Source organism: Ammospiza caudacuta, chromosome 4 (assembly GCF_027887145.1).
Source record: "Ammospiza caudacuta isolate bAmmCau1 chromosome 4, bAmmCau1.pri, whole genome shotgun sequence".
Taxonomy (NCBI): domain Eukaryota; kingdom Metazoa; phylum Chordata; class Aves; order Passeriformes; family Passerellidae; genus Ammospiza; species Ammospiza caudacuta.
In genome coordinates, this window is record NC_080596.1 from 55,863,434 (window position 1) to 55,881,300 (window position 17,867).

At 38.8% G+C, this 17,867-nt stretch overlaps 1 protein-coding gene across 1 annotated transcript in view; it reads right to left on the reverse strand.

Annotated features, from left to right (window-relative positions):
* Positions 1 to 2,449: 2,449 nt before the first annotated feature.
* The window catches only part of NWD2 (NACHT and WD repeat domain containing 2), a 30,509-nt gene continuing 15,091 nt past the window's right edge, over positions 2,450 to 17,867 (reverse strand). The window contains exons 3-6 of the mRNA XM_058803611.1: positions 12,240 to 12,443; positions 10,489 to 10,633; positions 9,596 to 10,185; positions 2,450 to 8,091 (exon numbers count right to left, since the gene is read on the reverse strand). Of these exons, the coding sequence (XP_058659594.1) occupies positions 4,159 to 8,091; positions 9,596 to 10,185; positions 10,489 to 10,633; positions 12,240 to 12,443 (4,872 nt within the window). The 3' untranslated portion in view covers positions 2,450 to 4,158. The remainder of the gene's footprint in view (positions 8,092 to 9,595; positions 10,186 to 10,488; positions 10,634 to 12,239; positions 12,444 to 17,867) is intronic.

Below are 17,867 nucleotides of genomic sequence, written 5' to 3' on the forward strand. Positions count from 1 at the left end.
GAGCAGGTGCTGCAAATGGAGAGTGTACTGTGGCTGGGATCACATCAGGGGCTTTGCGGAGTTGCGACAGAGCCTCACCCACCCTGGCAAGCAGGGCAGCACAGGTCTGGGGCGACAGGACAGCAGAGGCAGGGAGAAGACCCCGGTAGGGGCAGATTTCAACAGTCACTTGGGGAAAGGTGTGATTTTAAGAAGGGCATGTTATACTGGACAGGAAACATTCCCTCACACTCTTCTGCTTACTGGCCTCTGTTTTCAGGTGCATTGAGCACTGAATAGCTTGTCCTTGATTGTGAAAGACCCCTTTTCACAGAAGGGTCATGGTTCAAACTGCTCCTTCTGGAGAAATAATATGGTAAAAGGCTTAATCCTGCCTTGGGAAGGATCATGATGACTATTCTTGCAGCCTTTGACCTTCCTGTTGAAACTGAGAATTGAGATTATGAATTGGACCCACACTGAGAGCATCAGTTCATGTCATAAAAGTCAGGAGATTACCTCCAAAATGCAAGGAATGATGTTCTGTAACCAGGCTGGAAAGGTAAACCACAGGAAAAAATGTAGCTCACTGGTCTCCCTGCAGCCATGTGGTGATCTAGGAAGAGTAATGTCCATAACAGGTTACAAGAACCTGAAGTAGGTTATATTTGTAGCATAAATACTTTATAACGATTCTTAGTAACAAACCCTTGTTAATGAAACCTATCCAGAGGCCCTAGTCCACACTTGGATGACTACATGATCAATTTGATGATTATATTAAAAATGCAATGATTATAATAAAAATATTATATTAAAAAATAGAAGAAATAAAAATAGATTTCAGAAGTCTGTCCTTGTGCAGTCTTAATATTTATACTAAAAGAGGTATTTTTAAATCTTTAATCAACAAAATGAAATGATGCAGATTGTTGTTAATGGAAGCTTTATGGAAGTGCCCCAGAGGACCCATTTTATGAAGAATTATGCAGACACATTAATAGTTTTTGACAAAGAGTAAACTCTCAGGTTTTTAAGCTGGAACAGCCCCCTCTGCATACAAATCCCATTTCAGCAATCAATGTTTGCTTTAAATTCTTATTGCGAAATGGACAATACTTTTTTTTCTGCAGGTAAAGGGCTTGAGTGTTCCTCATGGAAAAATCAGAGCTGGGGAAACCTGAATGCAAATTTTTCCAGGCTACATGTTAACCCACATTCTGATGTTATCTGATAATAATGTGAAAAAAAGTCGAATGGCCACAGGCTGTTTGAAATGAAGTCACGGGCCATGCATTCCCCAGCTGTGGTGCAAAGGAAATGACTGATAAAAATATTTTTTCTAGCTGACCTCTGGCTTACCTTTGTCTGCCTAAGAATTTCCGGCTAATTCCCTGTTAAAGTTTTCTTGCAGCTACAGCCTCCTATTCCTAGAATCTTCTGTGTCAGAAAATACAGACTCCAACTGAGCTTGTTTATAGATGCACTTTGTCTAAATGATAAATGAAAGCTTTGTTCTAGAGATGCCAACAATACTTCTTACCAAAAAGTAAATTGCACTATTCCTATGTAGGGGTAGAACAGCACTTGGTATTTGGATGGCTCATTATTGGAGAAAGTACTCTGTCTCAGTACCACTGGATACACATACTTGGGGACAGATTTGTGAAGGGCTGTGGAGCAGTCACTCCTGCAGTAGCAAGTATCAGCAGCCTGAAGCCACTCAGAACCCTGTGTCTGCTGCATAGGCTCAATGTGAGGAGTCTGACCCCTGAGAAATTGATACAGCAAGCTGAATGAGATAGGTTAGGCACAAGGTGTGATTCTTGGGGGTGTCCTGTGCAAGGCTAAGAGCTGGACTTGATGATCCCTGGGGGTCCCTTCCAACTCAGAATATTCTGTGATTCTGTGATTACATTATACTCCATTATTAACCCCAAATCAGCCACTCTCCTGGCAGACAGAGGATGTATTTTACCCTTGCAAGATAATGAAAGAACTTACTTCCCAATATTACACAGTTTATGAACAGGGAGTTCATGGCCAAAATGCCTAAGTCATGCACTGTGTTTGAAAGAAGGTGGAAGCTGCCTCTTTTGGGACAGGATCCTGGGAACTGTGGTGCCTCTTCCCATAGCTTCATGGGTCTGAACTGGAGTGGGGTTTCAGCACCTTTTTTGTGCTTTTTATTGGCTTGGTCACAAAAGCCTTTATGTCTGTTGATTTGCACACTGTCAGGATGGAATCCAGTCATAAACATCATCTAAAAAGGGTGTTTTTTTTTTTTTTTTGGCAAATCTCATTGTTTTTTGAATGCTTGATTTAGTTACCTGCAATGGGAGAAACACTGGAATTTTTCCTTATCAATACTGTCCTTAAAATTATTTATGTGCAGGCCAAAGGAGGCTGCAAAGGCCACATGTCCCTCTGTCAGAGTGGAATTTCCACAAAATTAAGGGACACACACAAGTCTGCTTCCACAGTTTATTAGTACAAACAATGCATACACAAGACTGTATATTTGTTTGAAGACTGCAATAGATTTCTAATTTAACAACTCTGTAACAAAATTTAACTAAATTTGACATTTATGAAAATATAAATCTCTGATTGGGTAGGTTCTCCCAACAATACAAAGTTTACATAAAAACATTCAATATGATCTATTAGTTGCAAACCAGTTAGGAAAAATCATTCAAGTCACTTAATATACTATATTGGCTTGTACATTGAACATTCACACACTACATTAAGTTCTAGTTTAGCATTCATTTCTTGGAAATTTGTGGTATGGAATTCTGATTTTAAAAATAAGATTATTCTGTTTAAATAATTTGAAAATATTTCCATGGGTATGCCATCTTTAAGATATGTAAGTAAGGGAAAATTTTCTTATGCTTTCAGATCTTGTCCAGTATATTTACTTAGGAAAATGTAAATTTTTTTACAGCATTTTTCATTATTTCACAATTTCTGCCTTGAAACTGGTAAAACTGTACAAAAGGCTCAGAGCAGTTTCTAAAGCAGAAAGTGAAGGTTGTATGCATGTGAGAGTAAGAAAAACCCATTACAAACTGGACTAAGAAGGGACCTGTTGACAGCCTTTACATTTAGTGGTATATTTCAGCAGGTACACAAACAGTCTCAGAGTGTTTGGTCATTTGATTGGTATTTATCATGGGAAAGAAGAGAAACAATACTAAGGCAAATGTTATAAGGACTAATACATGGCATGTTTGAAAACTACGAGGATTACTTTGGAGACAGAGGAGATACTTTAGACTTTCTTACAATAAAATGGACAGCAATATTTTAATATAAAGAAATTAATGTCTTTAAGTGTTCATCAGTAATGCTCCTTCTCTTTGAAAAGTTTTCATTACGACCTGTACTAATACACACTATGAAGACAAAACATTTCCCCAAACCAAAAATAAAACCCCAATCCCTATACTTCCTTTAGAACTCAGACTTTTATAATTTTTATCACAATACAGAAACCTGAAATCCCTGCATGCAATTTAAAAAAAAAAAGCTCTCATTGTGTTCATTGAGGTGAACAAATACTTGTTGCCTCACGTGCTGACATGTTAACAGCTGACTGGCACTTATTCCTTTCAGCCCAAAGATTAAACCCAATTAAAAAGAAAAATAAAAGTAGATATTTTTAAAATGATGATGGAATGTATCAAGTGTTCCAGGTTGGCAGGTGACATCTTGTCATTGCACCATCAAGCAGAAAAACACATTTTTGCAAGTGGGTATAAAATTGACTGTTAGCTATAGACCCATCTAGGTGACTTGGAATATAAAATAGTGGTCTAACTTCTCACCAATCACTTAGAGCTTTGGCTCTAGTTAAAACAGTCTGTCAACCACAGATAGAATCACCTAACTTCTGTAATAGCATAACAATTTTGATAGTATTGCTAGAAATTTTTAATCAAGGCCCTGGTGAAATTCTGGACTAAACCTTGTATTCCGAAATTAAAAAAAACCCTGCAGCCCATTTGCTTTACGTTTGCTTTTATGTTTACAGAAATGTAAGACAGGAAAAAACAGCTGGTCTGCCCTCTGCTGTTTTTATCTGTCTTCCAAGAAACGCACTGATTTTTACATGAATTCAGAAGACATATCTAAGCACTTGTACTACTCAGATAAGCTCGCCCAGATGGTTGCTCAGTTGTCAGATGCAAAACTGTGTCTGCAATCTATGGCTGAGCACACTTTCTCATAGCAGTAGCTGTGCCTTTTGGTTGGTGTTGCTTCACTCACCTCAGCCTCTGTAACTGTAATGGGGCTATCCCTTGCAAACACTTCTGTTGATTCCCTCCAAATGCAGTCTGCAGTCACTTTGAAACTATAATTGTGACACTTTGGCCTAATCACTTGTGTTGCGTTGTTGAAAATCTGACGGCTGTTTGAAGTAGCAATTTTGATTTTCAGTGCAGCATCAACTCGATCCACTACAGTGTAAGTACCTATACTTCCATCATCAAATCCAATAATAATGTTTAAATGTCTCTGTGAGAGTGCAAGAAAAGTGGGAGTTTTATAAAGAGAGCAGGCACCGATGTTTTTGCCATCTGCTAGCCTCATTACAATTAAACTAGAGACTGCACCATTGTCATCATCTTCCTCCCCACGACAACAAATGTACACCAGGTAGCGGCCGTCACGAGACAGCCTCTGCCGCCAGATGACACCTGGAGCGTGAACCACACGGAGTTTTCCACTGTGTAGATCAAGCACATTGATGTTCTCATCACCACGGGTTATAATTCCTAGCTTCCCGTTTGGAGATATTTCAAAGTCTTCCAATTTTTTTAAGAAATTGGTAGGCAATTGTACACGTCTGCAGATGACTTCCTCTGTTAGGCTCCAGATGTTCACACTTTCAGTAGATGTTATAAATACTATAATATCTGGGCAGTCTGGTATCAACTTAATATCCACAATGCTTGCACCATCATCACAGCAAAACTTCTTCGTTATACTGCCTGTCCAGAGACTCACTGCCAAAACTTTGTTCTTTGCCATTCCAACCACAAATGTATTTGCAGTTGTTATAAATGCATTCTGTAAGGCAACTAAAATATTGCAAACCCTATGTCCTGTAGCCAGTCGCCAAACTCTGGATGCATTTTGCTCACAGAGAGAGACTACAAACTGATCATTGTGAGTAATCATTAGCTCTGAGATTTTTTGTCCATTAATGCGAAAGATATTTTCACCGCTCACCGTGTGCCATACGTACTGGCTGCATTTGTCATCTGATGTAACCATTATCTCTCCAGATGAGGTCAGCACACAGTTTTCAACAATACCTTCATGCTTGAACACAGCTTCAATAAATCCAGTGCTGAAGTTCCACTTATGGACAGAATCTGATCCATCCAATGTGTATATTAATTCACCTCTGGCTGGTAACACCAGTCTTTGGATGGGTTTGCCAGATTTGTCAATATTGGACATAGCAGTTATGATGTCTATATCCCAGATAGAAAGGACACCACTGGTGGATAAGGATAGCAGCATGTTATGATGATTTGATTTAATTAGCCTGACTATAGTTCCTGAGATTTCCTGTAAGCTTGCCATACACTGTCCAGTATCTCTTCTCCAAACAAAAATGGCTGAGGTATTTTCCATTGAAGCAATTATACAGTTGCCATTTTTGGACAACACGGCAGATATAAAGCGCTCATTGTGTTTAGCTCTAAACTTTTCAGCCACCTTCCACACACGAGTGTCAAGAAGTTCAATGCTGAGAGCCTTACAAATTAAAATTGCACTTTGGTCTTCAGAAAGCTCTATGCTGACAACTTCACTGTCTTCTCTTCTGCAGTCAAAGTCATCTGTAAGCTGAGGCTTTGCAATTTCCTCTGTATTCCAAACAGAGAGGCTACCCTCACTGTCCACCATCACCATTTCTTGGGCTGTGTCTAAAATGAGAAGGAATTTCACAAATCCAGTTGAAAATTCAGAGGTCACAGTGGTCAGCTTCTCTCCACTGCCCAAGTGGAAAATGGTTGCGGTGTTCAAATACTGCCCACAGAATGCATAAACTCCATCTGGAGAGCACTGCACACAGGTCACTTCGTACCAGCAGTGGAACTGATAGAGAGGCCAACCGTAAAGCAGATCTATTACAGTAACATCTTTACTGGCCTCCAGCCAAGCAAGAGCATGGTTGACCGATAATGTAAATCCATTTATAAAACTGGAGTCCCCTGCAATTCCACAGTGTTTTGACCCCTTAATTTCCACCTCAGAAAGAAGACAGGAATTTATGTTATCATATACCAAAAGAGTGTTGTTTGTTGTAGCTACTACAAGATACTTTTCATCACTAGAAAGCTTCATCCCTAAGATAACAGATGGAGATGTTGTAATTTGCCTTAGTAGCTGGCGGGTTTCTACATCCCAAGTGCTAATGGAGCCATTTTCTAAAGCAGCAATAATTGTGCTGGGATTAAATGTAGGCAAAATCTCAGTGACATGCATGCAGCTGGATGACAGTGGCAGGCGCTCGGGGCTGTAAGTCACATCCATGGAGGAGTGCAAAGGGACGATAGAGCAGTACTTGGGTCCATCCTTGTCACATTCTAGGAGGAGATGTCTGAGTTTGGGCAATGAGCTTACTACTGGGAGAAGTCTCTGCTGCAATTCAGCTGAGAGTGAACCTGGGTATTTTACTACTTTGAACTTTATACTGCGGAGGGTACTGGCCAGAAATTTCAGCTCCTTTTCTTGAGAGTAAGTGTAAGCTAGTTCTATATCAGAAAGTGCTTTATCAAACTGCCCTATTCTAATCATGGTGTACAGCCAGCTGAAGTTCATGATCACTCCGTACAGAAGGTCATCAGTTCTTCCACATCTTGTTAAGTGATGAATAAGCTCTGTCATTTTTCTGTGATTAATAAAAAAGATATCAGGTTCCAATGGGTTACACTGAAAGACCCAAGGCTGATCTGGAGCCTGCCTGTCAAAAGCTGCCTGATCCATAGAGTGCTTTTCATCCTCGTTCAGGCCTCTACTGGAATGGTCAGGACAACCACTCAGATATTGATCATTGCTGTAAAAAGGTTTTCTTCGTCCACCTGACCAAACACCAAGGAAATACTCTGCCATGACTGTGTGCATTTCACGCAAGTCTTCTTCATTGTGCAGGTACAGTTTCTGGGCAATCAGTTGCAAGTGCCTATTTGCCCAAAGAAGCAGCGTTACATTTTTCACCTGTCGCTCTATTAAATATCCCTGTAAGCCCTCCTTAAGTCTTGCAATGTATATATATGGAATTCTCAATGGGTTACTTTCTCTGACTCTCTCATTCAGTTCATACATAACACTGTTGTCAAGGGCTAAAATATCCTCCAGTTCCATTTCACTCAGGCCAGATTTGGACATGGTGATGTAGCCAAGTGCTCTTGACAATAGTCTTGACCCACACTTGTTTTCCAGTGACCAAAACAACTGCTCTATGCTTTCATGGACAGTAACACAGAGGGAGGACTCATCCACATCCTTGTGAGATCTCCAGTGCCTGACCTCTCTGAAGGTTAAGTTCACAAACATAGGCAGTGTGCACTTGGAGAATGCCTCATTGACATAGATTTGTTGCCCTGATGTTACTTTTCTTTTAACTCGCAGCAGCTGATGTTTCAGTACTTGACTGCACATCTTTCTGTCCCTTGCAGTCAACTCAATGTAGTTGCTTTCTTCATGAATAAGGCACCTCAGTTTTTGCAGGATCCCATGCTTGTTTGGCAGTGTTGACAAAATTATCCGTACTGAACGTGGAAGGTGAATGGGAAGCCACCAGAGCTTTCTACCATCATCACTATCTGTTAGCTGTTCTAAAGCATCAAATATAATCACCAGTGGCCTGTGAAATGAAGACTCATTCAAGAGATTTATGAACAAGTCCCGAAGGTCATGAATCTTTTTTGGGTAACTTTGTACGAGGCAGCGATAGTTGACTGCTAGTTGTTCACAAATGCTTTGAAGTATATTCTTCAGATCTGTACTTGTTTCAGTAGATCCCAAAAATCTTATAACTACCACAGGGTCAGAATCTGGTCCCATCTCTTCTTGCAACCAGGAATAGGCCTAGAATACAGAGCTTAATTTAGTTTATATCTCAATGAAGCACAGTAACAGAGTTTATTAATAGTGATAGTCTACATATGAATAAACATTTAAAAATATTACTGGTTGAATAGAAATGCTCTCACTGGCAGAGTTCAAGGCGGGTGCACTGAATGAAATTCAAATCATGTATCATCTGTGTTTAGCACAAAAAGGCTTACATCAAAGGGGACATGACTAGAATGTATTCCATAAATCCCAGGGTACTCTTCACAAAATCTGAGTGTCACCTCTGAAAGTGTGTAGATAGAATCTCTTATAAATAGACTTCCTTAGACACTACACAATGTCATCCTTGGTCAGCCACACCAGCCTATTACCTAATCCTGTTTAGCATTGATTCTGACTGAGTAAAAAGACATGTCTCTAGAGGACACGGATCAGAGTACAGATCCCTGGCCCATGCAACTACACTTTGCCCTGGTGTACCTGTGACTTTTACTCTAAAACACTGCCACAAAAAAGGAAAGGTGTCTGTCTCCTGAAGTTTTCTTGGTTAGAGCACTCCAAGCTAGTGAGGAATGTTAACTTCTTTAAATCTTCCCAGTCTGTGCAGGCTAACACACTCAGTTCTACATCTCTTCACCTCACTTTATGTATTTTACACTATTTTAAAAGAAAAGCAGCACCAGAGTCTCTAGGCTGACTTATGTACTCAGATATGAAATGAGATCTTGAGTTGCAACTCCCAATTTCATATATGCAGCTAATGTGACTCCACAGGAAGTAGAGACAGGGATTTTAAACAGTATTGTTCATTTCTTCATTTCCTTCTGGCTGATATGGCTTTTTCCCAGCTCACTATGCTAAATTCTCTGACCACCCTGCCAGGATCTCAAAGTTGTGACTGTCATCTGCAGAATTAGGTCTGGTGATGCCAGCTTAGGCTTGTTCTGCATCTTGTCCTGCCTTGCACAAAGTGTTTCATTCATTTCCCTGTAGTACTCAGCTCAATGACTTAAACAGCATATTCGAGATAAGTAAGTATGGGTATTTTTGCAGCTTATTCCATATAGATTTGTAGCCAGTGTATTAGAATAATTCTGGAATAGTTTCTTATGAGAACATGAGATGGTATGACTTGGAAAGACGTACTGCAATTTGTGTTTAAGACTGAAATCAGAATAAGAAGTTTAGATGGTTGTGGATTCATAGGGCCTCAGAGGAACAAGAAGGAAAGAGATCATTCTAAATTATGTTATTCAGAATATATTGTTTCCTATTAGATTTCTGAGAGCTTTAATAAACTATATTTGTTTTGGCTAAGCACATGATACAGATACATTATAATTGAAAGGTAATATTTTTCTGTACATGTGTACAATAATATGCTGAATATACATGTTATTATTTTTATTTTCTGTATTGAGGGCTGATAGATCTGTTGAGAAAAGAAAGAATTAAGTTGGCCTTTACACACAGTAATGCTCTCAACATGACCTCAGGATGTAAGATACTTATTTACCTTCTTCGCTGCTTCAGCTAACAGAAGAGTCTTCCCTGTGCATGGTCCTCCATATATGATAAGAGGGTTAATGTGTCCTATTTTTCTAGGTAAAACATATTTGTGAACGATGTTTAATGCCTCACATCTATATTCATAAAAAGTGGAGTACGTTTTACATAGCGATGAGTGTTGAAGGACTTCATCATACAGCACGTCTGTCTCCGTGTCAAAATTCTGCTGCACTGTAGCTTGGATTATGTCAATCATGTCTTCATAGAACTGTTTGCCAAGTCCTTCAATGTAATGGCTCTCCACTTCTTGGGAGTAGCCCAGTTTCATGTCACAGTGGGTGACGGAGGTGTACACTCTCAGATTGGATGATGCGACAATGGTAGGAATGAATTCATCCCTGAGCTTGATCAGTTTCTCATGGGCTTCAGGATCTCGTAGGAACTTCCCAGCTTTATGGACCACGTCCATGTATTTTCCCATCTCTGGAATTTTAACGAAACGCTCAATGTTGGCAATTTTCCGGATGTAGCAAACACACTTCTTTAGGAAAGCTGGTGTTTGTTTACCCAAGGCAAAATCAAGTTCATCTTCAATAGCTGGGGATGAAAAGAGAACACAGAGTCTCTGTCAACTTTTCTTTATAAACAGTTCAAGAACATGCCCTACCCCCAACAGGCAGACTCGATTGCATTTGTTCTCTGTAAAAACAGAAAAAAACAAACACAGAGAATTTGCTGAGTGCTTTTGTATGGGTTTTAGTCTCAAGCAAGCACAACAAACCTTTTTTCCCCCCTTTAATTATATGAGAAATGCCAACAGAAATATATTTTCACGTTTGTGAAAAGGTTGACAGGACAGACAATAAATGAAAACATAGAAATTGTTAGTGTGAACCTTACCAGAGGAAAGATATCTCTTTGCCTGGCTGTGTTTCATTTTTCCTTTCTCATACAGCAATTTCACAGCAGTCTTAAAAATCTTCTTAATCTCTTCTGATATATCTTGCCATTTGTTCTCATTCATTGAATTTGAAGAAGATTCCATCTTTTAAAAATATCCATTGTTAAAAAGTAGGTGTAATACATACATATACAACTTCAGAAAGTAGAAGTCTAATATTCAAAGCCAAAAATAACATGGTAACAGAGAAACACATACACTAACAAAAATCAATAAAAGATAAATATTTCATACTGCAGATGATCATACTGTATTCCATTATAGAATTTTAAGAGTTAGCTCCTTGGAGTATTTTCTAAATCCCTAGTGTAGGCAGCTAATGCAATATTTTTCAAGAATAAGGCCAATAACACCTTTATAGAAAGAGAATTTTGAGAACCAAGCCTGAAATATTAATAAAGTAGCAGCAATACTGCTAAAATTATTGCTCCTTTAATGAGATGTAATAATGATAAAAATTTAAACTTGGATCTCAAAACTGAAAATGGGGTTCCTGGTACCTACAATTAAGTGCCTTCTATTAGCTACCATATTTTAAAAATACAGGATTACATGTGACATTATGATCACTCATTCATTGCTATAGTAACACTAATCTTAACTGTCATCAGAGAGGAACTCTAATATAAATTCACTAATCCTTTCAGATGGTATCTTGAAAATGCCATGCTGGTGCTTTCTCTAAAGCAGCTATGTTTCATTTACTGCTGGTGAAATATTTCAGGGGTCTCCAGTTTTCTTGGAGTGTGGAATCTCCAGAATAAATTCCCTAGCAACTCTTTCTTGACAGAGCTGAGTATTTTTTAATACTTTCTATAAGTTTATGAGATGTAACTCTGTGTTACATCTTTAAGTTATGTTACATCTATGTTACAGCTTTAAGTTATGAACATCTTTTTTTAAATTAAGTTATGAATATTAAGTAATTTAAGTTATGGACATATTTTCATTTAGTCCCATGTTAGTCAGTAGCTTCAGGAAAAGTACAAAGATTTAAGAACAAAAACCCCTAATAATATAATATGGCACTCAAATTGAAGTGAAAACTCTTTTAAGGATTTAATTTTTTATACAATAAAATATGTCCTTAGGTATATACTGGATGTGTAGGAGGGTAGAACTGAGCCCTGAGAAATAGAAATAGATAATTTTTATAATCAGCAATTAAAAACAAATGCCTGCTTTAAAAATTATAATTAACAGTGTTGAAAAAAATCTTATAATGCAGTTGATAAGTTAAAAGTATGACACCTGACTGAGGACAGTGCTAAGTAATTGTTTGACAGGTTTTCTTCTATGGGGATAGAAGGGAAAATGTGTATTTCCTCTGCAAGTCCTGTTCATCGAAATCTAGAATATGCACAGTAAAAAGCAGAAGAGCCTGAGTTCTCCATGTTACAACATCAGGGAAGAGACATCTGTCCCACCAGCCCTAACAGGGCACAGATGACCCAAGCTGGCTTGCTCTAGCCATCAGAGAGCACATCCATGCAGGAGTTGTGCTCCTTGGTGTTTTGCAGTTTCCCCGTGTACAGGAAAGGAGCACCACAGCAGCAGTTGTAGCAGTTGTTCAGGCGTGGACGGGGCTGTAGAACCTAATTCAAAGACAACAGCAAGTGCCTGGCCTTGGGGACTGCCTGCCACTGTAAAGGATTGAGAAAAATTTCATGAGCAGGAGACTGTGACTTACTGTATTCTGGTAGTTCTTCAGCATTTCTGATTTTGGTCTGAGGTAATATGTTGGTGGCACTGCGTTCTCATCCCTGCAGTACCACTCTTCTAAAATCCTTGTCTCTAGCTTGGCCTCTACAGCAGCATCCAGGATCATTTCAAATTCTGCTGACTCAACTTCCCCTGGTATTCGGATGTTCCCATACTTCTCTCCCAATAGGCCCTATGTAGTTACAGAAAAGCAGGGATTAAATTTTTCTTTTTTATTATGCAAAAAGCATCCTTGGGATCTGAATTTCCTAAAAGTAAGTCTGGTAATGACTTTGAAATGACTAGGAAGGGAAACAGATACTGTGTGACAGGAATTCCTGTTAAGGGTACTGTACTGAGCTATATTTTACTATGATGACTTTGAAAATTTCAAGTTGATGCATTGTCTCTCATGGTACTCACTAGTAGTAAAAATACTACTAGTATTTTTAGTACTACAAAGAAGGCATTCAACAGAAATAATTAAAAAATACCCAATATACTTAGCACAGAATTGACTCATGTATTATTGAGTTTCATCAGTCACAGGTTGAGATTATCCTCACATGCAAAAGCAAATTGACATTGTGGCTTATACCAGCAAGGATCAGTGTTGCAGAACCCCGAGCTGCATTTCTGTTTTCTATTCTGGTTGTCTTTGCCCCAGTAGCTGTCCACTGAATGATCAGTGGGGCAAGGAAGAAGCAACTACTGAGTAGAAATTGATCAAACCCAATTTTAGTACTGCTGCATAAAGGTAAAGGTTTGTGGAAGTCAGTTCTTAAACTGGTGCACAGGAGACATTTTCCTTAAAAAATGAGGATTATAATACTGGTTGTCATGCTCTAAATATACTCTTTTAAAATAAATTTATTTCTGTATTTTACTGTTTGCAAATATTTTGTAAAAATATGATTGTAATGTCCTACAACTTCATAGACAATAGTATTATAAGAAATTAATGCAATCTTTTGACATTTTTTTCAAATTTGTGACCATCAGATCAATTCTGCATTAAAGACTTGGCCCACAGAAATCAGTGAGAATTCTTACTTAATTTAAAATATGATTTTAAAAAATTCTTTCCTCATTTTAAATGTATTCAGCAAAAATCTCGTGTTAAGGAGAAGGAGTACTTAATGTGGAGAGGAACCAACAGTATCATAATCCTGATTTGAATCAGAAAGATGTCTTGAAAAAGTAATGCTAATGCAAATATAGTAGTGCCCTAAAAATGTAAGTGAGCATGTTTGTAAATAATATCTAAATATTCATTATTTTTAAACCACTTGTCATAATGAGAAGCTGTTTTAAACTCTTCCAGCAGAAGAACACCCTGAAAATCAATAACTGATGAGGATAAGTCTGCTTCACTGATTATAAAAGCAGGAAGCAGCAGGACACTTTGCTGAAGCCAGTTATGCTGGCACACAGCACTCCAGTGGCTCACCATGGCAGATGCTGCAGCCCCAGAGCAGGCATCAGAGCAGTGCACCAACACCTCCTAATCCTTCCAGGGAAAACCAGTCAGCTCAGACCACACCTGGCATTGTGCAAACTGACCTGGCGGATTTCTGCCTGGAGCAGACCAGGGGGAAGTCACGAACCACCTTGCTGGCTCTGATGGCAATCACTTGGCACCCTCCAAAAAGGAGCACTGCCAAAGAGCTGGCGGACAGGAACAAGTCAGTGTCTGCCACTGCTCAGGAGGAGCAAAGGAATGTAGGAATTGTGACAGTTCATACAGCCCAGGATCCAGTTTCTGACAAGTCACAGCAACCAAATCCTTCAAGAAGCTTCTCCAGTAGAGAGGCTTTGGGGGAAAGTTGAGTTTGCCTGGCTGCCATTCAGATCCCACTGTGGCTCCATTCAGGGCACACATCAAGGAGTCACGAGAACAGAATGAATGTGTTCAGCAACTAGAATTATATAATAATTAATTTAATGAAATAGAATGATCCAGTATTTCTATAATCTAAATTTATTTTTGAGTTGTGATCATTCCAGCTAGTAGCTCCCTTCAGAGAGAGCTATGTTGCTTCAAATAATGAGATGGATGGGGAAAATTTCAAAGCTTTTACTGTTCAGATCTATTCATAGAGCCCTGTAATTTTGGAACTCTGAAGCTGCAGAGGTTAAACAAAATATAGTATTATTTTCCTTCTTCATTCAAGTGAGGTTAATAACTTATATCATGGTGAATTGGAAAGCCTCTTCACATTCAGGTTGACATAGAAATCTCATAAATTTCTCTCAGAGGAGCTTTTACCTTGTTTAGAAATTATTACTTAGAATTCATTAGGCTCCACTTTTTCTAAATGTAAGTCCAGTGGATTCAATAGACAGTTCCCTCAGCAAAGATCAATAACTGGGCCCTTCATTAACAATACTAAAATGTCAACATTATTATGTCTGATTTTAATGCACTGCATTTAAACAACTAAATTTGTTTTGGAATTATTCTGTGTACTTTTCTGCTTCTCTGGTACAGGTTATGCTGTTCTCTCTTCACTGTACTATAGTTAAATAATGACTGGTTTTACTTTAAAATGAAAAGACAAGACTTTTTTTATACCTCTCATCTGTCATTTCAAAAGACATTATGTAAATAATCTTGTATTAGGGATTATCCTCATGACTACTTGAGCAAAACACAATAAAAAAGAACTTTGACATGATCCAGCAAACCCAGCAAACTAAATACAGTGCTGAGCAGGTGTATCATTTAGAGCAGGGTCATCCCAGGCACTGCACTGCAGCTGTGCTCCACAGAAGTTACCTGAGGTTCTGGTATTAATACCTGACTCAGTGTGATCATTTGAAGAATATTCTGGTAGAAAATTTTATGAGGTAGAAAACTCTTAATGGAGTCACTCCTGTGTTTTCTGGTAACTTCAGACCAGCCTCAACCAGCCTCAGCCCAGTTTTACTGGCCCTTTAATGGAGGCATTGAAACAAAACCCTGTTTTACTGGAGAGTACAGAAGTGACTAGCACTGGTTTTCTGAAGGTCTGTGGTATCACAGCCCAGCCTGGGAGCAGGAGGCATGCTGAGTAAGTGCAGCTGTTTTCTACTGAGAAACTAATGCTCAAATGCTGGGTTACACTACATAAACACACCAGGCTCCTGGGGAACAGCTCTTCACCCAAATGCACCTTCTCTAGATGCACTGCATGGTTTCCATTAGCAGTGGCACTAGTAAATAATAAAAAAAAAGACTAAGGGCTACAAACAAATTATATGTATTTATTGTAATTTTAATCCACTATTTGTTTCTAAGGCTGCATGACAGCCTTAGGATGGGTGCATTTGCAGGCACAGGCTGGGAACACTGCACCTTTCCATGTTAGAGGCAAGGCTTGGAAGGACCTCCTTCCCTTCACTCTTTTGGTGTCATTCTGGTTAAATTCCTATATATCTGTATAAATGTAATATATCAGGGTACCACAAAGCCACCCCAACCTTAGAGGCCTCAATGAGAAGCTCTGAACCGCAATTTTCCTTCAGGAGCTTCAGTGTCTGAACTGCATCTGTGCCAGAGGCTTGCAGCAGCCTCTGGAAATATCTGCCCCATCTCCATTTCCCTATACATTCAAGTAAATATAGATTTCTTCTTAGAAAAATGAAGAAAAATTAAGCAACAGGATTGAAAGTAAACAGAATTTCTCACAATCTTCAAGTTGTTTCATACTTAGTGTATAAACAAGAATTACCACTATTTCAGATCCTTTTGAGATATATTATAGTACTCAACAGTAAGAACCCAAAACTTCAATTTGTGATAACAACATTGCAGCATTTTGATGATTATTATAGGGAATTATTTTTAAAGGGAACAGTAATGTTTATGCTGTGTTCACTATCAATAGACAGTTTTATATGCAGGCTCGTGAACCAAAATCTCCCACCTGATGAGTCATTTTCCTCTAATAGTAAAACAACAAATTAAAACTCATGTGATTGAAGGTGGTTGAACTGCATAAAACGACCAGGCTGACAAATGTATAAAACCCTCAGCAACCATTTGTGTCTAACAAAACTTTACAGAATTAGCACAGAGCAGCCTCAGCAACAGCCTTGTTAGATGTCACAGGATCACAGAATGGGTTTGGTTGGGAGGGACCTCAAAGATGATCTACTGCCACGTCTCCAGCCTTGGGCAGGGACACCTTCCAACAGACAAGGCTGCTCAGAGCAGCATCCACTGTTGTTCCCATCAGGAGTGCTTTGTTGAGGCTGAAATCACAATTAAATGAAGGTTAAAAAACTACTGTCTGTACAATGGGAAGTATTTTTCATTCTAATATTCTTGGTGTAGAAGGAGATTGAAATTATAGGTGCAGTCATAATAATGACCAAAAGGAGGACACAAAGAAGATTTAGATTTGATTTTGAGGTATGAGGGATTCACATGGCATGTCGTATGATTAGTTCAGACATCATCACTAAAATATTAATGAATTCTGATGCCATACGTTATCTTAAAGCAGAACAAGCTGAAATTTTAGATATATTTAATTCCAGCTAAGACATTTGGTGGTAATTTTAATAAAAAAAACAACTGTCAAATAACAGCAAATTGTATTAATAACTGATTGGTTTAATTAATCTTTTTTTACAAAATTATATATTGACATCTGCAAATGAAGCCATTTGAGAAGTCAGATTAGTAATGTTTTATGGACTGGTTTCAGGTACTTGACAGCTTAAGAGCAACACTTTTTTTTTGCCATTTTGCCAACAGAGATCTGATCCAATGACCTTTTGCTGAGTTACTTGGAACCAGTCCTTTGTCTTGGTCTTTGTGAAGATGTGACACTGAAGTGCATACCTATGGCCTCTCTGTCTGTTCTCAGAGCAGTCCTGGATTGCCAGCTTTTTGAAGCAAAGGCATTCAAGAAATTATCTTTGAAGGAATCAAATCAAATCTAACCACAGCTAATTTTTAAACTTAATATATTTCCTTGTGTACAGGACTAAGCACTCCTTAAACAATCTGGTTTTGCAAGATCCACGAGAAATTACAAGTACCACTGTCCCCATGCAACACAGGAATTAAGTGGAGGAAATTACGGCTAGGCTGGGACCCAGAGCTGGGACAGGTATGCAATGGTCAGTCATAACCACAATAGTGGCAGCTACGTTTTCCTAATTCTCAGCTCGGTCCTTCTTACAGAAACTGCTCACTAATGAAGGAGGAAAGCCCTGACCCCTTGTGATGACATCCTGACTGACTCACATTTCAGCCTGCTCAATTAATACAAGCTTAGACTAAGATATATTATTCAAAGAGGAACAGCTCTACTAGGAGAATGAGTATCTCACATTATTGAAGAGGCACTCAATGCTTCACGCTGTGGGCTGAGATTTGGAGGGATTTAAGAGATTTAAAACACCATGGTGGGTATTAAATTCATCTGTTGTCAGGGGTTGGGAAAGGCTGGTTTTACTGATGTCCCAGAGGTGTCCTTCTACCATTCCCAGGAGAGCTGTGGATTGCAGTCCACAGCTATGCCTTCCATGCTATGCCTCAGCAGGAAGCCTCACACAGAAATTTGGTGTAGCTTGTGGGCAACCACCTGGAGCAAGGCATGAAATAAGAAAGCACATCCATGGT